General features: G+C 64.7%; 9 protein-coding genes across 9 annotated transcripts; 5 read left to right on the forward strand and 4 right to left on the reverse strand.

Annotated features, from left to right (window-relative positions):
• Positions 1 to 44: 44 nt before the first annotated feature.
• Positions 45 to 1352, reverse strand: AMSG_06896 (uncharacterized protein). Its single transcript, XM_013901493.1, has one exon. It carries the CDS (start codon positions 1303 to 1305, stop codon positions 136 to 138), a length of 1170 nt encoding a protein of 389 aa, XP_013756947.1. The 5' UTR covers positions 1306 to 1352; the 3' UTR covers positions 45 to 135.
• A 122-nt stretch (positions 1353 to 1474) lies between these two features.
• AMSG_06897 (prolyl 4-hydroxylase alpha-1 subunit) lies at positions 1475 to 3291 on the reverse strand (the record flags this gene model as incomplete). Its single annotated transcript, XM_013901494.1, has 2 exons — positions 1475 to 2870; positions 3272 to 3291. The coding sequence occupies 2 exons, from the start codon at positions 3289 to 3291 to the stop codon at positions 1475 to 1477; spliced, it is 1416 nt and encodes a 471-aa protein (XP_013756948.1).
• A 690-nt stretch (positions 3292 to 3981) lies between these two features.
• Positions 3982 to 8457, forward strand: AMSG_06898 (uncharacterized protein; the record flags this gene model as incomplete). Its single annotated transcript, XM_013901495.1, has 2 exons — positions 3982 to 4798; positions 4825 to 8457. 2 exons carry the CDS (start codon positions 3982 to 3984, stop codon positions 8397 to 8399), a joined length of 4392 nt encoding a protein of 1463 aa, XP_013756949.1. The 3' UTR covers positions 8400 to 8457.
• On the reverse strand, positions 8447 to 9829 carry AMSG_06899 (uncharacterized protein; the record flags this gene model as incomplete). The annotated part of the gene is made up of 1 exon (XM_013901496.1): positions 8447 to 9829. One exon carries the CDS (start codon positions 9827 to 9829, stop codon positions 8447 to 8449), a length of 1383 nt encoding a protein of 460 aa, XP_013756950.1.
• A 1083-nt stretch (positions 9830 to 10912) lies between these two features.
• AMSG_06900 (uncharacterized protein) lies at positions 10913 to 12288 on the forward strand (the record flags this gene model as incomplete). Its single annotated transcript, XM_013901497.1, has 2 exons — positions 10913 to 10924; positions 11107 to 12288. 2 exons carry the CDS (start codon positions 10913 to 10915, stop codon positions 12241 to 12243), a joined length of 1149 nt encoding a protein of 382 aa, XP_013756951.1. The 3' UTR covers positions 12244 to 12288.
• Positions 12289 to 12395: 107 nt separating this feature from the next.
• Positions 12396 to 13794, forward strand: AMSG_06901 (SNARE complex subunit). Its single transcript, XM_013901498.1, has 2 exons — positions 12396 to 12496; positions 12738 to 13794. Exons 1-2 carry the CDS (start codon positions 12437 to 12439, stop codon positions 13695 to 13697), a joined length of 1020 nt encoding a protein of 339 aa, XP_013756952.1. The 5' UTR covers positions 12396 to 12436; the 3' UTR covers positions 13698 to 13794.
• A 403-nt stretch (positions 13795 to 14197) lies between these two features.
• AMSG_06902 (calreticulin) lies at positions 14198 to 16191 on the forward strand (the record flags this gene model as incomplete). Its single annotated transcript, XM_013901499.1, has 2 exons — positions 14198 to 14281; positions 14683 to 16191. The coding sequence occupies 2 exons, from the start codon at positions 14198 to 14200 to the stop codon at positions 16189 to 16191; spliced, it is 1593 nt and encodes a 530-aa protein (XP_013756953.1).
• Positions 16192 to 16392: 201 nt separating this feature from the next.
• AMSG_06903 (uncharacterized protein) lies at positions 16393 to 18182 on the forward strand (the record flags this gene model as incomplete). Its single annotated transcript, XM_013901500.1, has 2 exons — positions 16393 to 16416; positions 16638 to 18182. The coding sequence occupies 2 exons, from the start codon at positions 16393 to 16395 to the stop codon at positions 18036 to 18038; spliced, it is 1425 nt and encodes a 474-aa protein (XP_013756954.1). The 3' UTR covers positions 18039 to 18182.
• On the reverse strand, positions 18046 to 19401 carry AMSG_06904 (uncharacterized protein). The gene is made up of 2 exons (XM_013901501.1): positions 19258 to 19401; positions 18046 to 19007 (listed from the first exon to the last, which is right to left on the reverse strand). The coding sequence occupies exons 1-2, from the start codon at positions 19354 to 19356 to the stop codon at positions 18066 to 18068; spliced, it is 1041 nt and encodes a 346-aa protein (XP_013756955.1). The 5' UTR covers positions 19357 to 19401; the 3' UTR covers positions 18046 to 18065.
• Positions 19402 to 20822: the final 1421 nt, after the last annotated feature.

Genomic DNA, 20822 nt, shown 5'->3' on the forward strand with positions numbered 1-20822 from the left:
CTGGGGGGGGGGGGATCGGCGCAACTGTGGTTTGGGGAGGATGTGGCGGGCATGGATGTGTTATATCTCTGCTCTGGCCGCCGGCAACCACCGACAGTACAGCCCACGGCAATCACCGCAGGCAGGTAGTGGCGCTCACTCCGACAGTAGCGACATCCATGACGGCTGCCGCAGCACTGCTCCAGTTTCGGACGCGGCGTGCGCCACAATTGTGTCGGCGGCGTCGCGAACAATCGAGAGTCCGCCGTCGGTGGCCGATCGCAGCGCTTGCGATGGTGGCGGCGGCGCGCCCTCGAACCCGTCGACATCACTATGGAGCTTGGAAAACACCAAGCTCGCCGCGGCAGTCACCAGATACTCGCAGATGAGTAGGACGCCAAGTGTGTGCTCGCCGGCATCGAGGCCAAGCGCCGCCATCACGCCCTCTGTCACCGCGCCTGTGTTCTCGACCATGCCGTCGCTGCGTCCCGGACCGCCGAGCGCCGACGAGCTGACGAGACACATGTTAAACCGCAGCCGGCCGCGCCGGCCTAACACTGTTCGGCGAACAACAACTTCGACCCACTGCGATGGGCGCATGGCGTCGGCAACATCGTCGAAGCGCTGACCAAACCCGGTCCGGGTGCCAGGCAGCTGCGGCGCGGCAGGCAGTGCCACACGGATCTCTGCCCACCCGGGCTGCTCGTCCAGGAGATCGCGGTAGACCGCAACACCCACCACATCCATCCACTTGAACAGCCGGAGCCAGAGGGCCTGGTCACGAATCGATAGCCCTTTTGCGTGTCCTTCGACCTCGACCCGCTTGGCCATGTCCCCGACAAATCTGTACGCCTGCGCCATCGCTTCATGCTTGAGCGAGACAGAAGCATGTCGAGAGCCCGGCAACAACAAGTCCCAGTTCCATGGCTGCACAAGCTGCCCGCGCGCCCATCGCCGCCGCACAAATAGCTCAAGGAAGATCTCTCGCCAGCTGCCCGGCACCTCGCCCGCCTCGCCGTCGCCCTTGAGCCCGGCCATCGTCGTCCTCGGAGCGACTCCCAGCACCCGCACACCCATCGAGATCATAGCAGACCCTTCCCATCCATCGCCCGCTTCATCGCCTGCCTCGGCTTTGTCATCACCCGCGTCGCCTTCGTCATCGTCCACATCGGGCAGCAATACCAGCACCATCCGTCGCCAAACCGCTTCCACTTCCAAAACGCCCGCAGCGTCCGCGACGCACCCGTCACTGCCATGACGTCTTCTGGGGTCGAGAGAAAGCCAAGGACAGCAACAACGAGCTCGGCAGGGAGATGGGCTAGGCATAAGTCATCAGCCGCCATTTGCCCTCGCCAACGTCCACCTCAGCTCGCGAGAGCGGTGGCTGCTGCTGGCGCTCGATCTCGGGCTGCGCCCATTCCGGTGGACGAGTTTCCAATCCGAGGAGAGGCGGAAGCGAGGCAAATGATAGCTTGCTGTGACAGCGAGTTACGTTTTACAGCTCATCGTGAAGCTCATCGTCACTTTCGCCGCCTTTGTCGTCATACTCGTCATACTCGTCATACTCGTCGTCGTGCTCGTCGAGGAGCGCCGCCATCTCGGCTGGCGATCGGCCGGGAGTGTACATGGTGTCGCCGTCATCGTTGACAAGGACGTGCGAAGAGAACCAAATGTTGAGTCCCCACTTGGTGGGCGCAGTGGCCGGAACCTCGCAGCCGCCGTGGAGCGACCACTTGTCGAGGAACGCCCCGGCTTGCCCGTGTGCGAGATGCGAGTAAAAGACGACGGCATCGCCCTGGGCGAGCTCGATACCTACGCCCGAGTCGCGGACCTGACAGGGATCACGCCCAGACGCCTGCTCGCCAAACGGCAGGTATGGTATGTCGCCTATTGGGGCACATTCGGGAAAGCACGCCGCAAGCTCGGATGACGACTTGGCGAGCGGAAAGATGGTGGGCGATCCCGGCGCGCCCGGATCCGCCGGAGGTGTGTCGCGGTGCGGCGGCCGCCCGCTGGCGTCAGCCTCGTCATCAGTGCCGAGGACTGCAAAGATAGTGGCGAAGCGCTGATGAGTCCGGCTCGGCGACGGCCGGGTCATGTTGATGGCCCCGTCGTCGACCAGCGCGTCGTAGTGGAGGCCAAACTTCTGCCCGGCCTCGTACCGCACCACCTGCAGCGCCTCGACCGATGCAAAGCCTACCGAGTCGTCCAGGCGCAGAAGCGACTGCGCCCGTGCACGTAGTGCGAGCAGGAACGTGTCGCCGCCGAGCTCTGCGCTCGCCAGTGACGCTGTCCGCGACGAGCGCCGATCGGTATCGACGCCATCTAGCACGCCAGACGCAGCGAGCCCGGCCCGCCTGCCCAGCATCCGCAGATACCATGTCTCCTGAACTGAGAGAAGCTTGGCCACGTGAAACAGCCGAGGCCGAGCCGCCAGCGGCGTCATCTGCAGCGGGAGCGGGAGCGGTGCAAAGTCTGGCACATGCGCCTTGATCCAGCGCGGGGTGTGCAGCGAAACATCAAACACCGATTCAGTGGCGGGCCAGACCCACTGGTCGCTGCCGAGGCCCATATACACCACATCGCCATTATCAACCATCACCGTGTCGTGGACGATCTTGTGCCCGTCCCCAGACCAGAGCACCACGTCGCCGGCAGCGTTGCAGACCTCGCCAACAAGAACAACGTTTGCAGGCAGAGCATCTTCATCATCGAAGCCATCAAACAAGCGGAGAAAGGCGTTCCATGACTCACATGCCATCGATCTGATCTCGACTGTCGGCAGCGAGCCGTCCGGCAGCGGCAGAAGAGTCATGGTACGGCCAAAGTTGGGCGACTCACCCTCCGCCAGCACGCCGCCTACGTAGGCCAGTCTCACGACCACTCCTGCACTACCACCCTCACACCGCCCCACAACAAGCAAGACAAAAGCAAATGCTACAAGAGGGTGTCGCCACATACTGACAGCGAGTCAGGTGTGGGCCTTGTGCGCAGCTGGCGCCAGGCCGTCGGCGCAGGGGGCTGCGTGAGTTGTCGTCAGGCGCGCCATCGTCCACGATGGCCATACGGGCATCGGGCAGCACAACCATGGTACAAACAATGAGGGAGGTGGGGGAGGGGGGGGGGGGCTATCACTAAGAGTATCAATAGAGTCAAAAGTGAGAGCAGAACTCACATCGCCCACGATGATGATAGTGTAATCCCGATCGCAGCCGGCTACAGGGCCAGACCATCAGCCGTCTCCCACATCAACCCCGGTGACGAGATGGTAGCACAAGAGCGGCGAATGGACGATTCCAAGACTCCCATCATGAGCCCAATGGGTGCGATGGTGGTCATCGGTGGTAGCAGGTGGGGGGGGGGGGGGGGGGGGGGGGGGACAGGCTGAGGTTTTGGCGGGGACACCACCTGACTCTCTCTCCTCTCTCTCTCTCTCTCTCTCTCCCCCTTTGGCGACAGCGCCATGGCCAGCATGAGAGCAGGGGCCAGTGACACGTACTCATACAGCTCATACTCTGTAGGCTCACCAGACGCCTTTGCCCGTGGCTCTCCACAAGGGTGGTCTGACGGATGGGGTGAGACCTGGACTGGTGGCCATGCCGGTAGCCATGCCAGTGGCCGCCACAACACCGGTGGCGCCCAGCCGGCCGACGAACAACCCCAACGTCCGCACCCTCCGAGCCACCACCAGAGTCAAGCCAGGTGGGAGGGGGCAGGACAGGAGAGCGGTGCAGAGAGTGGCTTTCGCACAAGCTGTTCTCCTGTTCGGCGGACGCTGGTGGGCTTGGGGGCGGGGATGAGGCTGGTGTCGAGGTAGACGTGCTGGTTACCAGCGGAGTCGACGGCGACGGCGGGGAGATCTCGCTTCCTCGTGCTCGTTTAGGCGCACCCAGGAGCTCACAAAGGGCAGAGAGTCGGAGAGTAGTGTCTGGGCCGGCGGGATCGGAACAGGGGGCACCGCGGGAGAGACGACCGGCTGCGAGCCGAAACGTGGACCAGGACATGACGCCGACTCGACACCCGTCGACCCGGGCGGCGTCGCTCGGGCCACGGATGCTCGAGGCTCAGCGGAGTGGAGGCGGCCGGATAGACTCGATGGCATCTGTGCAGTCGTCGGGCTCGGTTGTGGCACGCAAGCGGCATCAGTCGCCGCCGCACTGGGAGCTCTCTCCGATCAACTCCGAGTCGGCGGCGGCAGCGGTGGCGGGCGTGGTCGACATGGCGTCGGTCTCGTCGGCATACGGTGGAATGAGCGAGGTTGGTGTCGATCATCCGACCGAGGTTCTCACTGTCGAGTCGCTGCATCGGCTCAAGCGTGCGGAGCAGCTCGAGGCGGCGGCTGCAAACGCCAGCGCCGCCATGGACGAGGAGCGCGAGCGATTTCGCCAGGAGACGAAGCGGCTGAACGCGCAGATCCGGCGGCTGAACAAGCGCATTAACCAGCATACAGGGCTGGCGTCGGCGATCCGGCGCGAGACTGTGCTTGCTAAGCGCAACGCCGCGCTTCGGGCGCGTATTCGCGCCCTCGAGTCCAAACTTGGCATTGAGGCCGACGACCCGCTCTCAGACGTTGAGTCTGTCGACCGAGGCGCGTCGCCGGAGCGGCAGCAGGAAGGTGCGGCCGCGCAAGTTCTTGCGCTCGAGTATGAGCAGGTTCTCATGCGTCTCCGGGCTGCGCTGCGAACGCAGTTTGGGGACGAGCCTGTGGCGAGCGTGTGGCGCGATGTCGCGCCTGAGATGGCGCTGCAGGCGCCTATTGGGTCTGTTGCTGGTGGCGCGCCGTCACACCTGGGCTCGGCCGCATACTCGCCGACCGAAAGTCTATGCCTGCGCTCCTCGCACAAGTCGATGTCCTCTCTGAGAGCGTGACCAAGCTCAACGAGCTTAATGCGCAGCTCGTGTTTGAGCGCGATGACATTCGCCGTGCCAACGCCGAGCTGGAGGAGCGGCTGGCGGCGTCGCGGCACTCGACCTCGGGCGAGACTCTGCCGTCGCCGATGAAGGCTGCCCATGCCGCGTTCCGAGCCCAGGTTGAGAGTGTTGAGCACGAGAAGAACGCACTAGCCGCCGAGCGTGATCGACTTGAGGCCGAGCTGAACGCTGCTCGTGCACAGCTAGATGCACGCAGACAGGACGACGTCGAGGCGGAATCTGTCCGCCGAGAGGAGATCTCGGTCCACCAAGAGGAAGTTACCTCGCTCGCGGACGCCCGCGCCGAAGCCGAAGCCCATGCTGATGCCGCTCGCCGGGCAGAGGCCGCCCTTGCCGACGCCCGCGCCGATGCCGAAGCCCATGCTGATGCCGCTCGCCAGGCAGAGGCCGCCCTTGCCGACGCCCGCGCCGAAGCCGAAGCCCATGCTGATGCCGCTCGCCAGGCAGAGGCCGCCCTTGCCGACGCCCGCGCCGATGCCGAAGCCCATGCTGATGCCGCTCGCCGGGCAGAGGCCGCCCTTGCCGATGCCCACACGGCTGTGACTCTCGCTAAGGCCGAGACGGAGGCTGCGCGCCAGGCCGAAGCCGAAACAAAGTGGGCAGCGCCGTCCAAGTCGGCGCTGCTTGCGGAGCAGGAGCGAAGCCGCACGCTCCATGCCAGCCTTGCAGCAGAGCAGCAGGTGACCGCGGAGCTTCGCGCACAGGTTGCCGCACTGCAGGCCAAGGCCGAACAGGTTCAGCAAATGGAGGCAGAGGGTGTGCAGCTCAAGTCTGCACTCTCAGAGCGGAATGTGTTGATCCAGGCACTGGCGCTCAAGGTCAAGCGAAGCGAGGCACATGTGAATGAGGTGGCCCAGCGCGCTGAGCGCGAGCACACCGCACACCAGGCGACGCTTCAGGCGTGGAAGTCCGAGTCGTCGTTGGCTCACGAGAAGCTACCTGGTGTCGAGCGCGAGCTGGCGGTTGCCCAGCAAGACCGGGATCAGCTTGCAGCGCGAGTCAAGTTGCTGGAGCAGGCGCGGTTAGAGCAGGATGACGAGCTCCGAAGCGTCAAGGCCGACGCCGAGCGTGCTCGGGCCGAGGCTCTTTCGGCCGCGGGCGCCCAAGAGTCGGCGGCGACCGAGGTCCGGGCTGTCCGGGCCGACCGCGACCAGCTGGCCGCTGCCCACGAAGTAGCGCTGGCCAGCATTCGACAGCTACGTGGCGAACGCGACGATGCAGTGTCGGCGGCAGCACGGCTGGAGTCTGAGCTGGAGGCGGCGACAGCTGCTTCCGGGCCCTCGCACACCAAGCTCCAGCTGCTCGAGGCTGACAACTCGCGGCTCTCGGCGGCGTATGAGGACATTCGCGCTGAGCTGCGCCAGTTGCGCGCCGAGCGTGACGACCTGCAAGCCGCGCTTGATCGGGTTAGCTCAGCTCCAGCGAGCATGTCACCGGACCGACAGCGCGCCATTGAGGCGCGGCTCCACGCAGTCGAGGCCGAGCGCGACCGGGTTGTGGCTGATTGCGAAAGTCTCCGCGCCGAACTGCGGAGCGTGCGGGCAAAGTGTGATGATGCCGAGTTTGAGCTGGAGCGTGTCAAGCGCGACGCGGCAGTCCAGTCGCCAGACCGCTCGCAGCGGAGCTTGCGGGCACTCGAGTCCGAGCGCGACGAGCTTGTTGCGGCCGTCGAGAGCATGCGCGCCGAGCTTCGGAGCGTGCGCGCCGAGCGTGACGACGCCAACTTTGAGCTGGAGCGTGTCAAGCGCGACGCGGCAGTCCAGTCGCCAGACCGCTCGCAACGGAGCTTGCGGGCACTCGAGTCCGAGCGCGACGAGCTTGTTGCGGCCGTCGAGAGCATGCGGGCCGAGCTTCGGAGCGTGCGCGCTGAGCGCGACGATGCCAACTTTGAGCTGGAGCGGATCAGGCGCGACGCGGCAGTCCAGTCACCGGACCGCTCGCAACGGAGCTTGCGGGCACTCGAGTCCGAGCGCGACGAGCTTGTTGCGGCCGTCGAGAGCATGCGGGCCGAGCTTCGGAGCGTGCGCGCTGAGCGCGATGACGCGGCGTTTGAGCTGGAACGGATGCGCCGCGACGCACTGTCGCGATCGCCGGACCGCGGTGGGCGGCTTGCGCAGGAGCTTCGCAGCATGCAGGCCGAACGCGACGAGCTCGTTGATGCCAACGAGAGTATGCGGGCCGAGCTGCGAAGCGTGCGAGCCGAGCGCGATGACGCGGCGTTTGAGCTGGAACGGATGCGCCGCGACGCGGCGTCCCGCTCGCCGAACCGATCTGGCCTTGTGGCGCAGGAGCTGCGAGCGCTTGAGGATGAGCGCGACGAGCTAGCCGATGCCAATGAGGGCATGCGCGCCGAGCTGCGAGCCGTGCGTGCTGAGCGCGACGATGCGCAGTTTGAGCTGGAGCGCGTGCGGCAGCGGGCAGCACAGCCTCGTGCAGTGGACCCGGCGCTGCAGGAGCGCGTCAAGGAGCTTCAGGCGCAGCGGACTGAAGTGACCGAGGCATGCGAGGGTTTGACAGTCCAAGTCCGTGAGCTACGTGAGCAGCTGACAATGTCCGAGGCCCAGGTTGAGAGCTTGAGGCGACAGTTGGTGTCCAAGGCGCCCGAGCTGGAGGCCGCGCATGCGCGGGTAGCAGCACTTGAGACCGAGCGCGACGAGTTGGAACAGGCGGTAGCGGCAGCGCGCCGAAGCGCGAGCCACGGACGTCGGAGCCAGGCGGAGATGGAGCGCGATGATCTGGCATCGCAGCTCGAGCGGTGGCGCCGCGGGTGCACTGAACTCACGCGCGAGCGTGACGAGCTTGTCAGGAAGGCGCGGGCGCTTGAGACCGAGGTTGAGGAGGTCCGTCTGCAGGGGAGCTCAGCGCCAAGAGCACTACGACGGCAGGTCCAATCGCAGGCGGCGCGGATGGTCCAGCTTGAAGCAAGTCTGGAGCAGGCGCAGCAGGAGCGCGATACGGTGGTGGAACAGCTGGCCAAGACCTCTCTGGCGCTGGAGGAAGCTGGCATCCGGTTTGGGGATGCGCAGAAAGAGCTCGAAGCAAAGAACGCACACATTGTGTCGCTGGAGGCTCGGATCAAGGGCTTTGTTTCTCGGCTGCTGAACGCCGACCATGTGCGACAGTACGGCCACTCTGTGGCGCGGCTGTCTGGGCCGGGTAGTGGGTCGCCGTCGTCCAACACGAGCATGTCGTCGTCGGTGGCGTCGAGGCGGGCGGCGTCGCCGTCGCCACAGCCGCCATCGGTGCGCTCGCATTTAGACCCGCGTCTTTCGACGCCAACGGCACGGGCGCCGACGTTTGCGCCTTCGCCTGCACTGGCAGCGATGCGGCGGGTGTCGTCGCCGCCACCGGAGGCCACGGCGTCGCAGCCGCGGCGGACCCGGCCCGAGTACGACGCTCTGTTCGCGGGCATTGATGAGCGCAAGGCGGCTCGCGACGCGCTGCAGGCCAAGCTCGGGCTGCGAAACTCGGGGCGGCGAAACCGATGAGTGTAGTTGCTTCAAATGTACAAGCATTGTGTTACTATGAAGAAAAGTCAAAAGCGGCCATCGATGATGGCCATCATGGCGGCGTCGTTGTCGTCCGAGTCGTCGTCCGAGTCGTGGTCGTCGTACTCGTACATGTCCTGCAAGAGCATGGAGTTGTCGGGGTCAAGGTCGACGTCAGGCTCGTCGTACTCGTCGGTATCCGAGTACTCCATGTCACGCGGGAGCTCGCCGGTCGACTGAGCGGCAGCGATGTGGGCGAGGGCGACCTTGTGGCGGTTGCGAAGGGCGGTGAGCGGGGCCTGGAGCGAGGCTGAGGCCGAGGGCATGGCCATGATAGTCGAGCGAGCATCGACGGCGTCGAGGCCGTAGGCAAAGTCCCAGATACGGATGGCGGGGTCATCCTCACCGCCGGCCGAGACGATCTTTGTGTCGTCGAAGCGGACCGAGGCGACTGGGTGGGCGGCACCCATGGTGAGCGAGGTGACGAGCGTCATGGTCTCGAGGTTCCAGACAAGGACCGAGCCATCGTCAGAGCCAGAGACAAGGCGGGAGCCGTCGAGAGCAATGCATGAGACACGCGAGGCGTGGCCGGTGAGCGGAGTGCCGAGCGGCGCGAGGGTGGCCGGCGACCAGACGTGGAGAGCGCCGGCGTCGCAGCCGGCGACGATGTAGTCTGTGGAAAGGGCGACGGCCCAGATGGGCGAGGCCGGTCGGGTGCAAGAGCAGACGAGGGTGCCTGTAGGTGTGGGGATGGGGTTGACAGAGGCGAGACCCGACCAGAGGCGAACCGAGCCGTCGAGCGACGAGGTGGCGAGCACCCCGAGGGCTGGCTCGACAGCGAGGGCGGTGATGCCGACCGCATGGGCCTGGACGGCGACACGGCAGGCGCCCGACGACTTGTCCCAGAGGCGCAGTTCGCCATCAAAGGCGCCCGAGACCAGGGTGTTGCCGACAACGTGGAGGGCGCGGACGCCAGCGGTGTGGCCAGAGAGCGAGCCGAGGCTTGCGCCCGAGTCGAGGTCAACAACGCGAATGTCGCCGTTCCAGAGGCCAACGACGGCAATGCCATTGGTGTCGTACTGGAGGGCAACGACCATGTCGTCAAAGGTGTTGTGGACGCGCGCGGCGGAGCCGGAGCGGATGTCCCACACAACCAGCAAGCCATCCTCACCGCCGGTCACGATCTTGGCGTCGTCAAACTGGAGGGCGTCGATGGCGCGGTGGTGGCCGTAGAGTGTGACGAGGCGGCAGTCGCCGCGGGTCCAGCGCTTGTCGACCGCGGTTCGGGTGGCGTAGATGCTCTTCCAGTCGTTGTTCAGAGACTCGTTAAGAGTGACGTAAGCCGACGACGATGGGCCCCAGTACGACCGCCGCCACGCTGCCTTGCACAGCGCCTTCCACAGTGACTTGTCGTTGGTCAGTCGCCGCATTTCCCTGCATGTCTGCGCCAGAGCACACAGGCTAGTTGCGTCGAGGTAGCCTGAGGGATGGGGGCAGCCGGGAGGCGGATCACCGGCCAACGTCATGAATGGTTCACCATTGATGAACCATCCGGTGAACCGGGATTGAACGATGACACTGTCCATGTGGCGCCAGTCCGAGGTTGACGGTGGACATGGGGATGGGCAAGTAGGTGAGTATAGAGCAGACAGCTCAGAATTGGTACAGGGGTAGGTGGCAGCGGTATGCGGGTGGTAGGCGAAGGGGAGACTGTGCAGTGGCTGTGGTTCCCCGTGGGAGGGGGGTGCGGTGGTCGGCTTCCAGCGAGGTTCCGTGGCGTGACTTGCGAGCGCAAGGGGGAGGGGGGGGGGGGGGGGGGGGGGGGTGGAGAAGGGCCAGACGTACTCAGCAGTTCCAGACACAGCTCATCAGGGAGCATGTCGATGAAGGAGTTGTCCACGGGAGAGCGGGACAGTGTTCGTGGACGACGGGAAATACCCTGCCGGGCATTGGACTGGCGGAGCAATGACGTCGTCGTCTTGCCACCAAACAGGAACGCCGCCATTGGTCCCAATGGCGTGCGTCGAGGGAGAGACGGCGAGAGAGTGAGAGGGAGAGAGGAGTATGCCCAATTGTCCACTTTTTCTCTCCACTCACAATCAATGGTGCATCAATCAATCACGTTCGGGCCTGTGGTGAAGCTACGATGCATCAGGGCTTGCATCAGGGCTTGCATCAGAGCTTGCATCAGGGCTTGCATCAGGGCCTGCAACAGTTCTTCCGTCCTTCTGCGTCAGGGCTTGTAGCAGGGTTTGCACCAAGGCCTGCACCAGAGCTTGCAAAAGGGCTTGCATCAGGGCTTGCATCAGGGCTTGCATCAGGGCTTGCACCAGACCTTACACCAGGGCTTGCATCAGGGCTTACACCAGACCTTGCATCAGGGCATGATCTGTGCAACACCCTCATCACTAGCACACCACCAGTAGGAATCGGGAAACGAGGGCTTGATGGCGGCTTCGATCGGGATTCGGTGGGGGTTCGATGGGGCAGCGCCGACAGCACTGACCTCATCAATGGCAAAACGAGTTTCCATCGAGTGGAGTGAGGGATTGACGGGCGGGGCTGGTGGAGGGGGGGGGTGACTGTAAGACTCGTCTGTGTTGGCAGCAAGGGCATGGGCGACGAGGAGACGAGGCAGAGGAGGGCAAAGAGTGGCGGAGATGGGGGTGGTGTCCGTGGTGTGGTCTATATCACAGTCGGGGCACAGAACTCGGGCAAGTCGACGTACCTGGTCAACGAGATCGAGGGCGAGGTGACCGATGTGTGTCTGGATGACGTCAACGGGGTGTATGTGGCCAAGCCGTGGGACCAAGTTGATCCCGGGAGCCAGGCTATGGTCGTCATGCGTGCGCTGGAAGACGTAGTCGTGCACAACAGCGCATCGCTCGATGTTGCCGTTCTCCAGGACCAGATCGAGGCTACCATCGGCGGCAAGGGCGGACAGAAGCGCAAGGCTCGGCTGGCTAAGCTTGTGGTCGACGCCATTGCTGGGCTAAATGCTGTGGAGCGTGGGCTGACGGCTGAGAACAAGTCGGAGACCCATGCCGAGTTCCAGTTCCGCGCCATCGGGCGCGCCATCCGCGAGAGCCACAGCCGGATGGAGGCGTTGATGGCCGAGGGGGTGAGCCCTTTGGCGTGGGGCAACACCAACGCCAAGCTCAAGGACATGCGGAGCGTAGTGGCCATGGCTCGCGATGCGCAGTACGCCGTCGAGTTTGTGGTTCTCCCGCTGGTTGGCTCCGACGAGCTCATGACTCGCAACCTGCGCCGCATGTGGCTAACCGGCAAGTACATTCCGATCGAGGCCATCGACCGGACCGCCGCCGCCATCGAGCGCATGTTGGCCGGGGGCGAGCTGAGTGTGGATCGAGTCCTGGGTGGGGAGCAGGCTCCGCGTGCGAGTGCTGGCAAGGGGAAGGCCAGTGGCCGCAAGTCGAAGCGGGACATCTCCGTAGAGGTTCCGACCCAGCCGGTGATACCTGCGGCGGCGCCGTTCTCAGGCTCGCCAGCCCGAACGCCGCACCCGATGTTTGGCCTTGGCGGCGGCGGGTGGTGGGCCGGTGGCGGATTGTGCGCGCCCGGTCGTGTGCTCCCTGTTCATTCTGTGGGCGTGACCGGGCAGGCGACGCCGCGGATGATCGGGCCTGGAATGCACTCGCCCGTGTGGGCGCCGATGCCGATGGCTATGCCGATGCCGGCAGCCTTCTCGCATGCGGGGCCAAGTTGGCCGAGTCCTGTCCCGCCACCTACCGCCCCGTGGGCCTTTACCGCCTTTCCCTACCCGGCCTACCGCGCCTCACCCGGTGCGCCGTTGTACGGCCACGGTGCTCCACGATGGAGCTGATGATGCAAAGTGCAATCCGGAGAGCAATGAAGACAATGACATGTGTGATTGAGGTGTTGGGCTGTGCCATCGGGCTGTGATCGGAATGAGGGGTGTGAGCGGGCGGACAAGCGGGGTGCGAGCGGGCGGACAGGCCGGGTGTGCAGACACCCGTCGCGCGGCCTGACTAGGCAGGGGGGCGGCCGTGTTAAGGATGGACGACCTCGAGCTCAGCATTAAGATTGTGGATGTGAAAAAGGGTTCTGGACCAACGGTAAGCGCGTGACATTGTATGAGTGTGGGTCGTGTGCCTGTAGCTAAGGTGACGTGGGTGGGTAGAGCGGCATGGCTCTCCATGGCTGCACCGGGAGGGGAAGGGGGAGAGGAAGCCGGCGTCGTTGGCAATTGCGACTTACCGAAGATCGACATGTGGCTCATGAACGGTGACGGGTGACGGGACGGCGACGGCGGTGGCGGTGGCGGTGGCGGTGGCGGTGACGGGCGAGGGGGGATAGCGGTATGCCATTGAGGTGACCAACTCGACCGAGACATGGACGTTTCTGAGGCGATACTCGGAGCTGGCGGATCTCAACTCGGCGCTCAAGGCGGCTAAGATGACGGTGCCTGCGTTTCCGGGTAAGAAGCTCGGATTCGGCAACAAGTCTGATGGCTTTGTGGCCAAGCGGAGAGCAGGCTTGGAGGCGTATCTGGTGGGCCTGCTGCGGGTTGTGGGCATCCGCTCGAACGCTGCCTTTCGGGCGGCGATGGAGCTGGACAGCAAGTCACCCGACACGGTGGTGACTGCCAACGCCAAGGAGTCGTGGCTTGCGCTGTATCGGGCGCTGGTTGGAGGCTGTGACGAGATGGCCAGCCTGCTCGGGCAGATGCGGACAGCGAGCGCAAAGGGCCAGGACACTGAGCGGCTCAACACCAACCTGCGGGTCCGCATCAACCGGCTCGCCGAGGGCATTGCCACCCTCCGCACCGAGCTCGACTCGGGCAACCTGTCCATTACTGGCCGCGAGGCGATGCGCCGCAAGGATCTGCTCTCGCAGCTTACCATCCGTAAGGCCGAGATGATCGAAGAGCTGCAGAGCGTGCGGGCGTCGGCCGGAGTCGGAGGCGCACCGCCGACATCTGGTGCCGCCGGGCGGTCGGCACTCTTTGCTGGTGCGTCGTCGTCGCGCAAGCCGCCGCCGACCAAGTGGGGCGTGGCCGGAGAAACCGAGGAGACGGTCGATCTCGACAACCGCGACCTCATCAACCTGCAGAAGAAGATCATGGAGAACCAGGACCAAGGCCTGGACCAGCTCTCGGACATTATGGCGCGTCAAATCCAGCTGGCGAATGCCATCGGGCAAGAAGTGGACCACCAGAACCTCATGCTCGACCACCTGAACGACCACGTCGAGTCGACACAGGCCTCGATCGACCGCGAGAACAAGAACATCATCAAGTTGAAGCGCAAGATCTAGTCGGCGTAGCCGCGCCGGAGGTGTGTCCGCTGGTGAAGACTCTTGTCATTGGCCAAGCAATGGCTCCCACCATGGGATAAAGGTTGGGAAAGAGAGAGTGTGTGTGTGTTTGGTGAGCCCTCGCGTGAGATGGTTTTCGAGATCTCTGATTCTCCCCTCCCCTCGCTCTCCCTCGTCACCCACACCGCCCTCCCTCTGCCCCCCCCCCTCCCCCGATCAGCTCCTCCTCCTCCTCCTCCGATCCGACGACTGATAGACTGGATGTGATCTTGGCACGACGACGCCCACCATCACATCATCGAATTCGGATGCTCCCGGGGTGTACTGCCACCCGCCTGTGCCTGTGGCTGGTGGTGGCACTCCTTCACCAGCGGGAGCGCACCCCACTTTTCTTTGCCGTCGTCATGAAGGTCTCACGCAGCTGGCTTGTCCTGCTCATTCTTGGCACACTTCTTGCCACAACCATTACACATGGCCTTGCAGCAAGCTCTGGTGGTAGCATGGAGGGTGATGACCAGTTGGACGAGTTTGACGAGGCTGCTGGTGCCGGGAGCGCCGGGGCCGAGGAGGTGCCTATCGATGACGTACGCGATTTTGATGCGATGCATGACGGGGATGGGGATGGGGATGGGGATGGGGATGGGGATGGGGATGGGGATGGGGATGGGGGATGGGGGATGGGGATGATGGGGGTGGGGATTCACTTGGGATGATATGGGATGGCTATATGGGGTGTGATGGTTGGGGCGGTCGTGATGGTGGCGGTGGCGGTGGTCGTGGTCGTGGTCGTTGCTGGTGGTCGTGGTCGTTGCTGGTGGTCGTGGTCGTGCTGGTGGTCGTGGTCGTGCTGGTGGTCGTGGTCGTGCTGGTGGTTGTGGTCGTGCTGGTGGTTGTGGTCGTCGCTGGCGATGACGATGGCCGTAACCATGGCGGCTTCTCACGGACACGGCTGTGGCTGGCGACTTGGGGGTCGGCGCGCGTGTAGTACAAGCCGATCACGTCGCTCTCGTCGTCAGTGATCATTTACGAGTCGTTTGACGGCGAGTGGGACGATCACTGGATCCACTCGGCAACCGACGGTTACGAGGGCAAGTTCAAGGTGCTCGAGGCGCTGCATCTCGAGGGCGTGCGCGGCGACGTCCAGCTGACAATGCCCGAGCTGGCGAAGCGGTACGGCCTCTTTCAGCGGTTCGGCGCCCCGGTCGAGTTCTCGGGCGAGGCTGCAGTTCCGGCGCTAGTTGTTCAGTACGAGGTCCAGCTGCAGGAGGGTCTCTCGTGCGGCGGAGCGTACGTCAAGCTCATCTCGGCCGGCGAGGTTGCGGACGAGTTTGACGGGACCGAGCTCGACGGCGAGACGCCGTACTCAATCATGTTCGGCCCTGACAAGTGTGGCACCGAGTCCAAGGTGCACTTTATCTTCCGGCACAAGAACCCGAAGACCGGGGTGTGGGAGGAGAAGCACATGACCGATCGCCCGCTGGTCCGGGTCGACGAGGCCACGCACGCGTACACGCTCGTTGTCCGCAGCGACAACTCATTCGAGCTCCTCATCGACGGTGAGTCGGTCCGCTCCGGCTCGCTGCTCTCGTCCGACGACTTTGACCCGCCCATGCAGCTGCCCGAGGTCATCGACGACCCAACCGACTCCAAGCCCGCCGACTGGGTCGACGCCGAGACCATCGACGACCCCGAGGCCGAGCGTCCGGCCTGGGCCGACGCCGAGCCGTTCATTGCCGATCCCGACGATGTCAAGCCCGACGGATGGCTCGACGACGGGCCCGAGATGGTGCCGGACCCCGAGGCCGAGATGCCTGCCGACTGGGACGAGGAGGAGGACGGCGAGTGGGTGGCACCGCTCGTCCCCAACCCGGTCTGCGACGAGGTTGGGTGTGGCCACTGGGCGCCACGCCAGATCTCCAACCCAGAGTACCAAGGCAAGTACACTCCGCCGCAGATCCCCAACCCGGCGTACAAGGGTCCGTGGAAGGCGCGCCAGATCCCGAACCCGGCCTACTACGGCGTCGTCTCGGACGCCTTTACCGAGCTCGCTCCCATTCATGGCCTTGCCTTTGAGCTCTGGACCATGTCGCCGGGTATTGCCTTTGACAACGTCCTCGTCTCGACCTCCGAGGCCGACGCCGCCACTGCTCGCTCGCTCGGCTGGCGGCCCAAGTATGACCGCCACGCCGAGCTCATTCGACGCGAGCTCGAGAAGCGCAAGCCCAAGTTCACCGACCAGGCCTCTGACGCCATGAACTACCTTCTCACCATCGGCCTCGCCAACCCGCTCCTCGGCCTCGCCGTCGCCCTCGGCATCGTCCTCCTCCCGCTCCTCCTCTGCTGCCTCTGCTGCGCCGGCTCCGAGACCCAGGAGTACGTCGTTGAGGAGTACTCGGACGATGAGGCCGACGACGACGATGACGACGGCAGCGATGCCGAGCCGCTCCCAAAGGCCTCGGGCTCTGTCTCGCGTCGTGCTCGCCGCAAGGACTAAACCATCAAACCTCTTCCCTGCCATCATCCGCTCATCTCGTAACAGAAAAAGAAACCTGTCGGTCCTGCCCATCATTTGCCGCCGACTGCCGCCGACACCGCCGGCCGCCGCCGACTGCCGCCACACACACTCCTCCCCTCCCCTCCCCTCCCCTCCCCTCCCCTCCCCACCCCTACCCCCCCCCCCCCCCCCCCCTCCACCATGGCGACAACAACAGTTGCAGGAGTGTGCGGGTGCGGGTGTGGAGAAATGGCAAGAGCTGGCTCGGGCATGGATGAAGGAGAGGCACGCGAGGTGCATGGCAAGGTGTGGCGAAAGGCTTGCTTGGCGTGCAATAGTTGCGGCGTGGCGCTGTTGGGCAAGCCGTCTTTTTTCTGCAAGGAAAATTATTGTGTCCGGAACACTATGCTGCTGCTTATTGCGTCATTTGTGGCTCGTGCGGGGAGAACATTGTCGATGGCGATGTGGTCTCGGCGGACAACGCTTACTGGCATGCTGCCTGCTTTGTCTGTGCTGTTTGCAAGGTGCCACTGGCCCATGCAGAGTACGTCACCCATGGCCGCGATCAGTACTGCCAGACCGACTTTGTGCGCCACTGCTGCTGTTTGCTCTGCTGGGACCCGCTGCCAGTCGGCATGCCGCAGGCCCAGCCGCGAGTCCACGACTCGTGCCTGGATCCACGCGAGGGTGATGCCCTCTCGGCGCACGTCGCGCTCTTCCGGTCGCTCATGGCCGAGATGCAAGAGGTCATCAGCGCCCGCGACATCGGCCGCATCTCGGACGCCACCGTCTACGTCGTCCGTATTGCCCACGGTATCCAGCAGCTCTGCGCACAGGCTGGCGTCGAGTACAACATCAAGGAGCCGTGCCTCAACATGCTTCGCCTCGTCAAGCCGTTTGTGGTGGCCTACGACCAGGCCTCACCGTCGCACATCGAGGCAGCGTGGTCAACGTGCTCCGCCCGTTCCACCGCGGTCACCCGCGCCGTCCGCACCGCGCTTGTTGCGGTCGAGGGAGTCCGCGAACAAGCAACTGGCGTTGGCGCTGGCGCTGGCACTGGTGCTGGCGCCGCATCACAGCCGCCGTCGCCATCGCCGTCGCCGTCGCCGTCTGGAGCTGCGCCGCCGGTCCCACCCGCGCGGCCGACAGCGCCTCCGGTTCGACACCTCGTGGCGCTCCGCAATCCGCGGCGGCGCATGTCGTCCGAGCTCGACTCGCTGGTTGCCGCCGAGGCACTCGAGTCTTTGGATGACACAGAGGCGTCGGCAAGCTCGGCGCCGCCGCGGCCGCCGCCACGGTCGCGGCCGCCGGCAGCGGTGACGTCAATCCAGGCTGCGGCGGCACTGGCGGCCGCCACGCCTCCGGTCCTTGTCCCACCAGCGTCAGGCGATCTCGACGACCTAGTCGAGGTTGCCGCCGAGCTCGACGACATGCTCGGCTCGCTGTTTTGTTACAACCCGTCGGTCGACTTTGAGGAAGTCTCACGGGCGTCGCTGCAGCTCCTCGACCCGCCGTCGCCTCCGCTGGGTGCGCCGACGCTCCCACTGCCGCGGCGGCAGCGGTCGCGGATGGATCCACTCCGCAGCTCGCGCGAACTCCTGCAGGCCGAACTCGAGCGCGAGTTGCAAGCGCTCGGCCTCTTGCCGTCGTCGTCCTCCGACGCGCAGCCACCACCTGCGGTGCTTACCTCGACGAGCGACGCGCCTCCGCCGCCGGTTCCGCGGCGGCGGCCGAATCGGCTGATGGCTGCCAAGCGGCGGCGGCACCGCGCCAAGTCGCGGCGGGCCGTCATGGTCCCGCGCGAGCTCGCTGCTGCCGGAGAGGTGCCGGCCTTTCCACCCACATGAGTGGCGAGGCAACTGTACCAGGTGTTATTAGATGAGGGGAGCGCGCACGGCGTTGGCCTTTTCGCGGCGGACGTTGTCGATCGACATCTGAGTCCGGGCAATGTCGTCGACGTTGGCCAGACCGCCGAGCTCGAGCGTCTCCTTGCATTCGACAAGGGCGGCCTCTGCGCCGTCGTAGTCGCCAAGCGCGAGCTTGATGCGGGCGAGGTCCGAGAGCGTGCCCGGCAGGTCCGGGTGCGAGCGCCCGGTCGCGCCCTTGAGGGTCTTGACGGCGTCGTCCAGCAGCGTCGCCGCCGTCGCCATGTCCTCTGTCTTGGAGTGGAAGCGGGCGAGGTGGATGAGAGCCATGGCGTACTCCACCGGCCCGCCGAGCTCGGCCGGCAGCTCGGCCGCCATGTCGCGAGCCTGCTCAAAGAGATCGCGGGCGCGGTCCAGCTCGACGCCCTGCTCCAAGAGGCACACCGCGAGACCGTCGAGGTACTTGCGGGCGGCGTAGCCGAGCTCACCAGCGCCCTCCGCGAGCGCCGTCTCGTACAACTCCTGCGCCTTGGCGTACTGGCCCATCTCGATGTAAATCGCAGCCAGCGGCTGGTACGCCTGGTGGAAGACCACACCAAGGCGAGTCTCCAGCTCGACAAGCCGCTCAAAGGCCGCCACAGCTAGCAGCGGTTGGCCAGAGTGCCCGTACGAGAGGCCGAGCTTAAACAGCGTTGCCGCCCGCTCCTTGCACACCGACGTCTGATACACCTTCTCTTGCACATTGAGCAGGGTCTTGAGCGCAAGCGCCGCGTCCTCGTGCTTGCCTCGCCGAGTGTAGAACAGCGCCATGTTCTCCAGCACCACCGCCTGGTGCTCATAGTCCAGCTCTCGCGACGCCTGATCCTCGGCAATCTTCATCTTGGCCAGGTCGGCCTCATCCCACGAGTCCACCACCTCTAGGTCCGTCTCTACCCGCAGCAGCCGCCTCCGCTAACCCCTCCCTCCCGCCGCGACAACGACCGCCCCGACAACCATCACCATAGCCATCACAACGAGAGCCATCACAACCACAACCACGGCAACGCATGCACTCCATGAGTCACCTTCCCCTGTACGTCCCCCCCCCCTCCTCTATCCTCCCCCCGCCCACCTCTCGTCTCTCGTCGTCTGCGACTTGGCGCCAAAGCGCGACAAGGCGAACGGCTGGTGGCACAAAGCAGAGCAGCCCACGGCCACGTACCTTGGACTGGCGCCAGAGGAAGATGGCCACACCGGTGACCGCACCCAGGCCCACTCCGGCCACAATCCACTGCTTGGTCTTTTGGCTAAGCGACGACATCTAGTAGGAGAGGTGGCGCCGCCCGTGTCCGTGCCCGTGCCCGTCCTTGTGTGTCACGTATGGTGGGTTTTGATCACGATCGCGATCGCGATGGCGATCGCGGCAGCGATCAGACGCTCGTTGTGCGCCCTTCTTCGGCAGACCTTCCATGGCGTCGTCTGGCTCCCTCCTCCGAAACCTTACACCACATCACCTCACCCCCACCGTCATCACAGACCGGTCGCGTATAACGCCTGCTACGTGATACGTCTGCCTGGGGATATTATGTCTGCCCTTGACCCTCGGTTTACCCACACCATGCCCGACCGGCCCGGCGACGTGGGAGTCAATGACTCGTTGGCAATGTACAACGGTTTGGACCCGTCCTTGTTCGAGACGTCGTCGTCGAAGAGAAGACGGCGGAAGACCAAGACAGCATCGGCAGCAGCATCATCGTCACCTCATCGGCGGAAGAAGGCCACAGCACTCAACTCTGCTGACCTCTCCACACATCCTCATCCCCTACCGGTCTCCGCGCCCATCTTCACCTCGCCACTGACGGCGGGCGTCATCGGCGTCGTCCCCGACTCGTCTCCCTTTGTCACTTACGTCGCAAACGACAGCCTGCCAACCTCGGCGGCCTCCTCTGGCGTCGCTTCTCCGTCCGACCGCGACGGCGGTGTGCAGTCGATGGCTATCGAGTGATGGCGACTCTCCCTTTTGGCGCTCGAAGGCGTGGCTGAGCTCACCTAGCCCCACCATTCCACTTGATGTAGTCAAGTCGTCATCGCGGCCATGATTGTCCCCCTCCCCCCCCCCAACATCCAGTAGTCGTGCGGATGATCTTATACTCCGCTCACTCCTCCCCCCCCCCCCCCCCGCCCCTCGCGCCCCTACCCGCATCTTCCATCCTTCATGTCCTCTGACGACAAACTCTACGCTACCTGCGTACCCTAATGAACTCATTCGTTCACCAAGCGCTCTGCCCACTGCCGACTGCCCGCTGCCCTTGCTGCCCGTCGCCCGTCGCCCGTCGCCCGCTGCCCTTGCTGCCCGTCGCCGGCCCGCACCCCGTCCCCCACCCCACTGCTCCATCCCTTGCCCTCTCCTCCCTCTCTCATCCGGGTCACCATGCCTCACACTCCCCCAGGTAGCCCCGGACCCACCACCCCACCCCGCAAGTCGTCGTACGCATCCCCCCTCCCCCCCCCCCCCGATCCATGAACTAATTACGCCCGTGGGGAAGACCACCCATAGAATCCCGGCGCGGGACCACCCTCTCAAAAAAGGAACCGCCAAACAGCTAAAGACTCCTCCCACTGTGGGGGCAGCAGCCCTTCCACTCCACCACACATGTATCCTGGACGAGGCCCGCATCGGAATACGCAACAAAAGTTGCTCGATTGTTTCGAAATATTCTCTCACATCACGCGGCTAACGTAAAGAATGCTACAGTATGCAATACTTTCTTCCTGATCCCGCCTGGT

Source organism: Thecamonas trahens (assembly GCF_000142905.1).
Source record: "Thecamonas trahens ATCC 50062 unplaced genomic scaffold supercont1.29, whole genome shotgun sequence".
In the NCBI taxonomy this organism is placed as follows: domain Eukaryota; order Apusomonadida; family Apusomonadidae; genus Thecamonas; species Thecamonas trahens.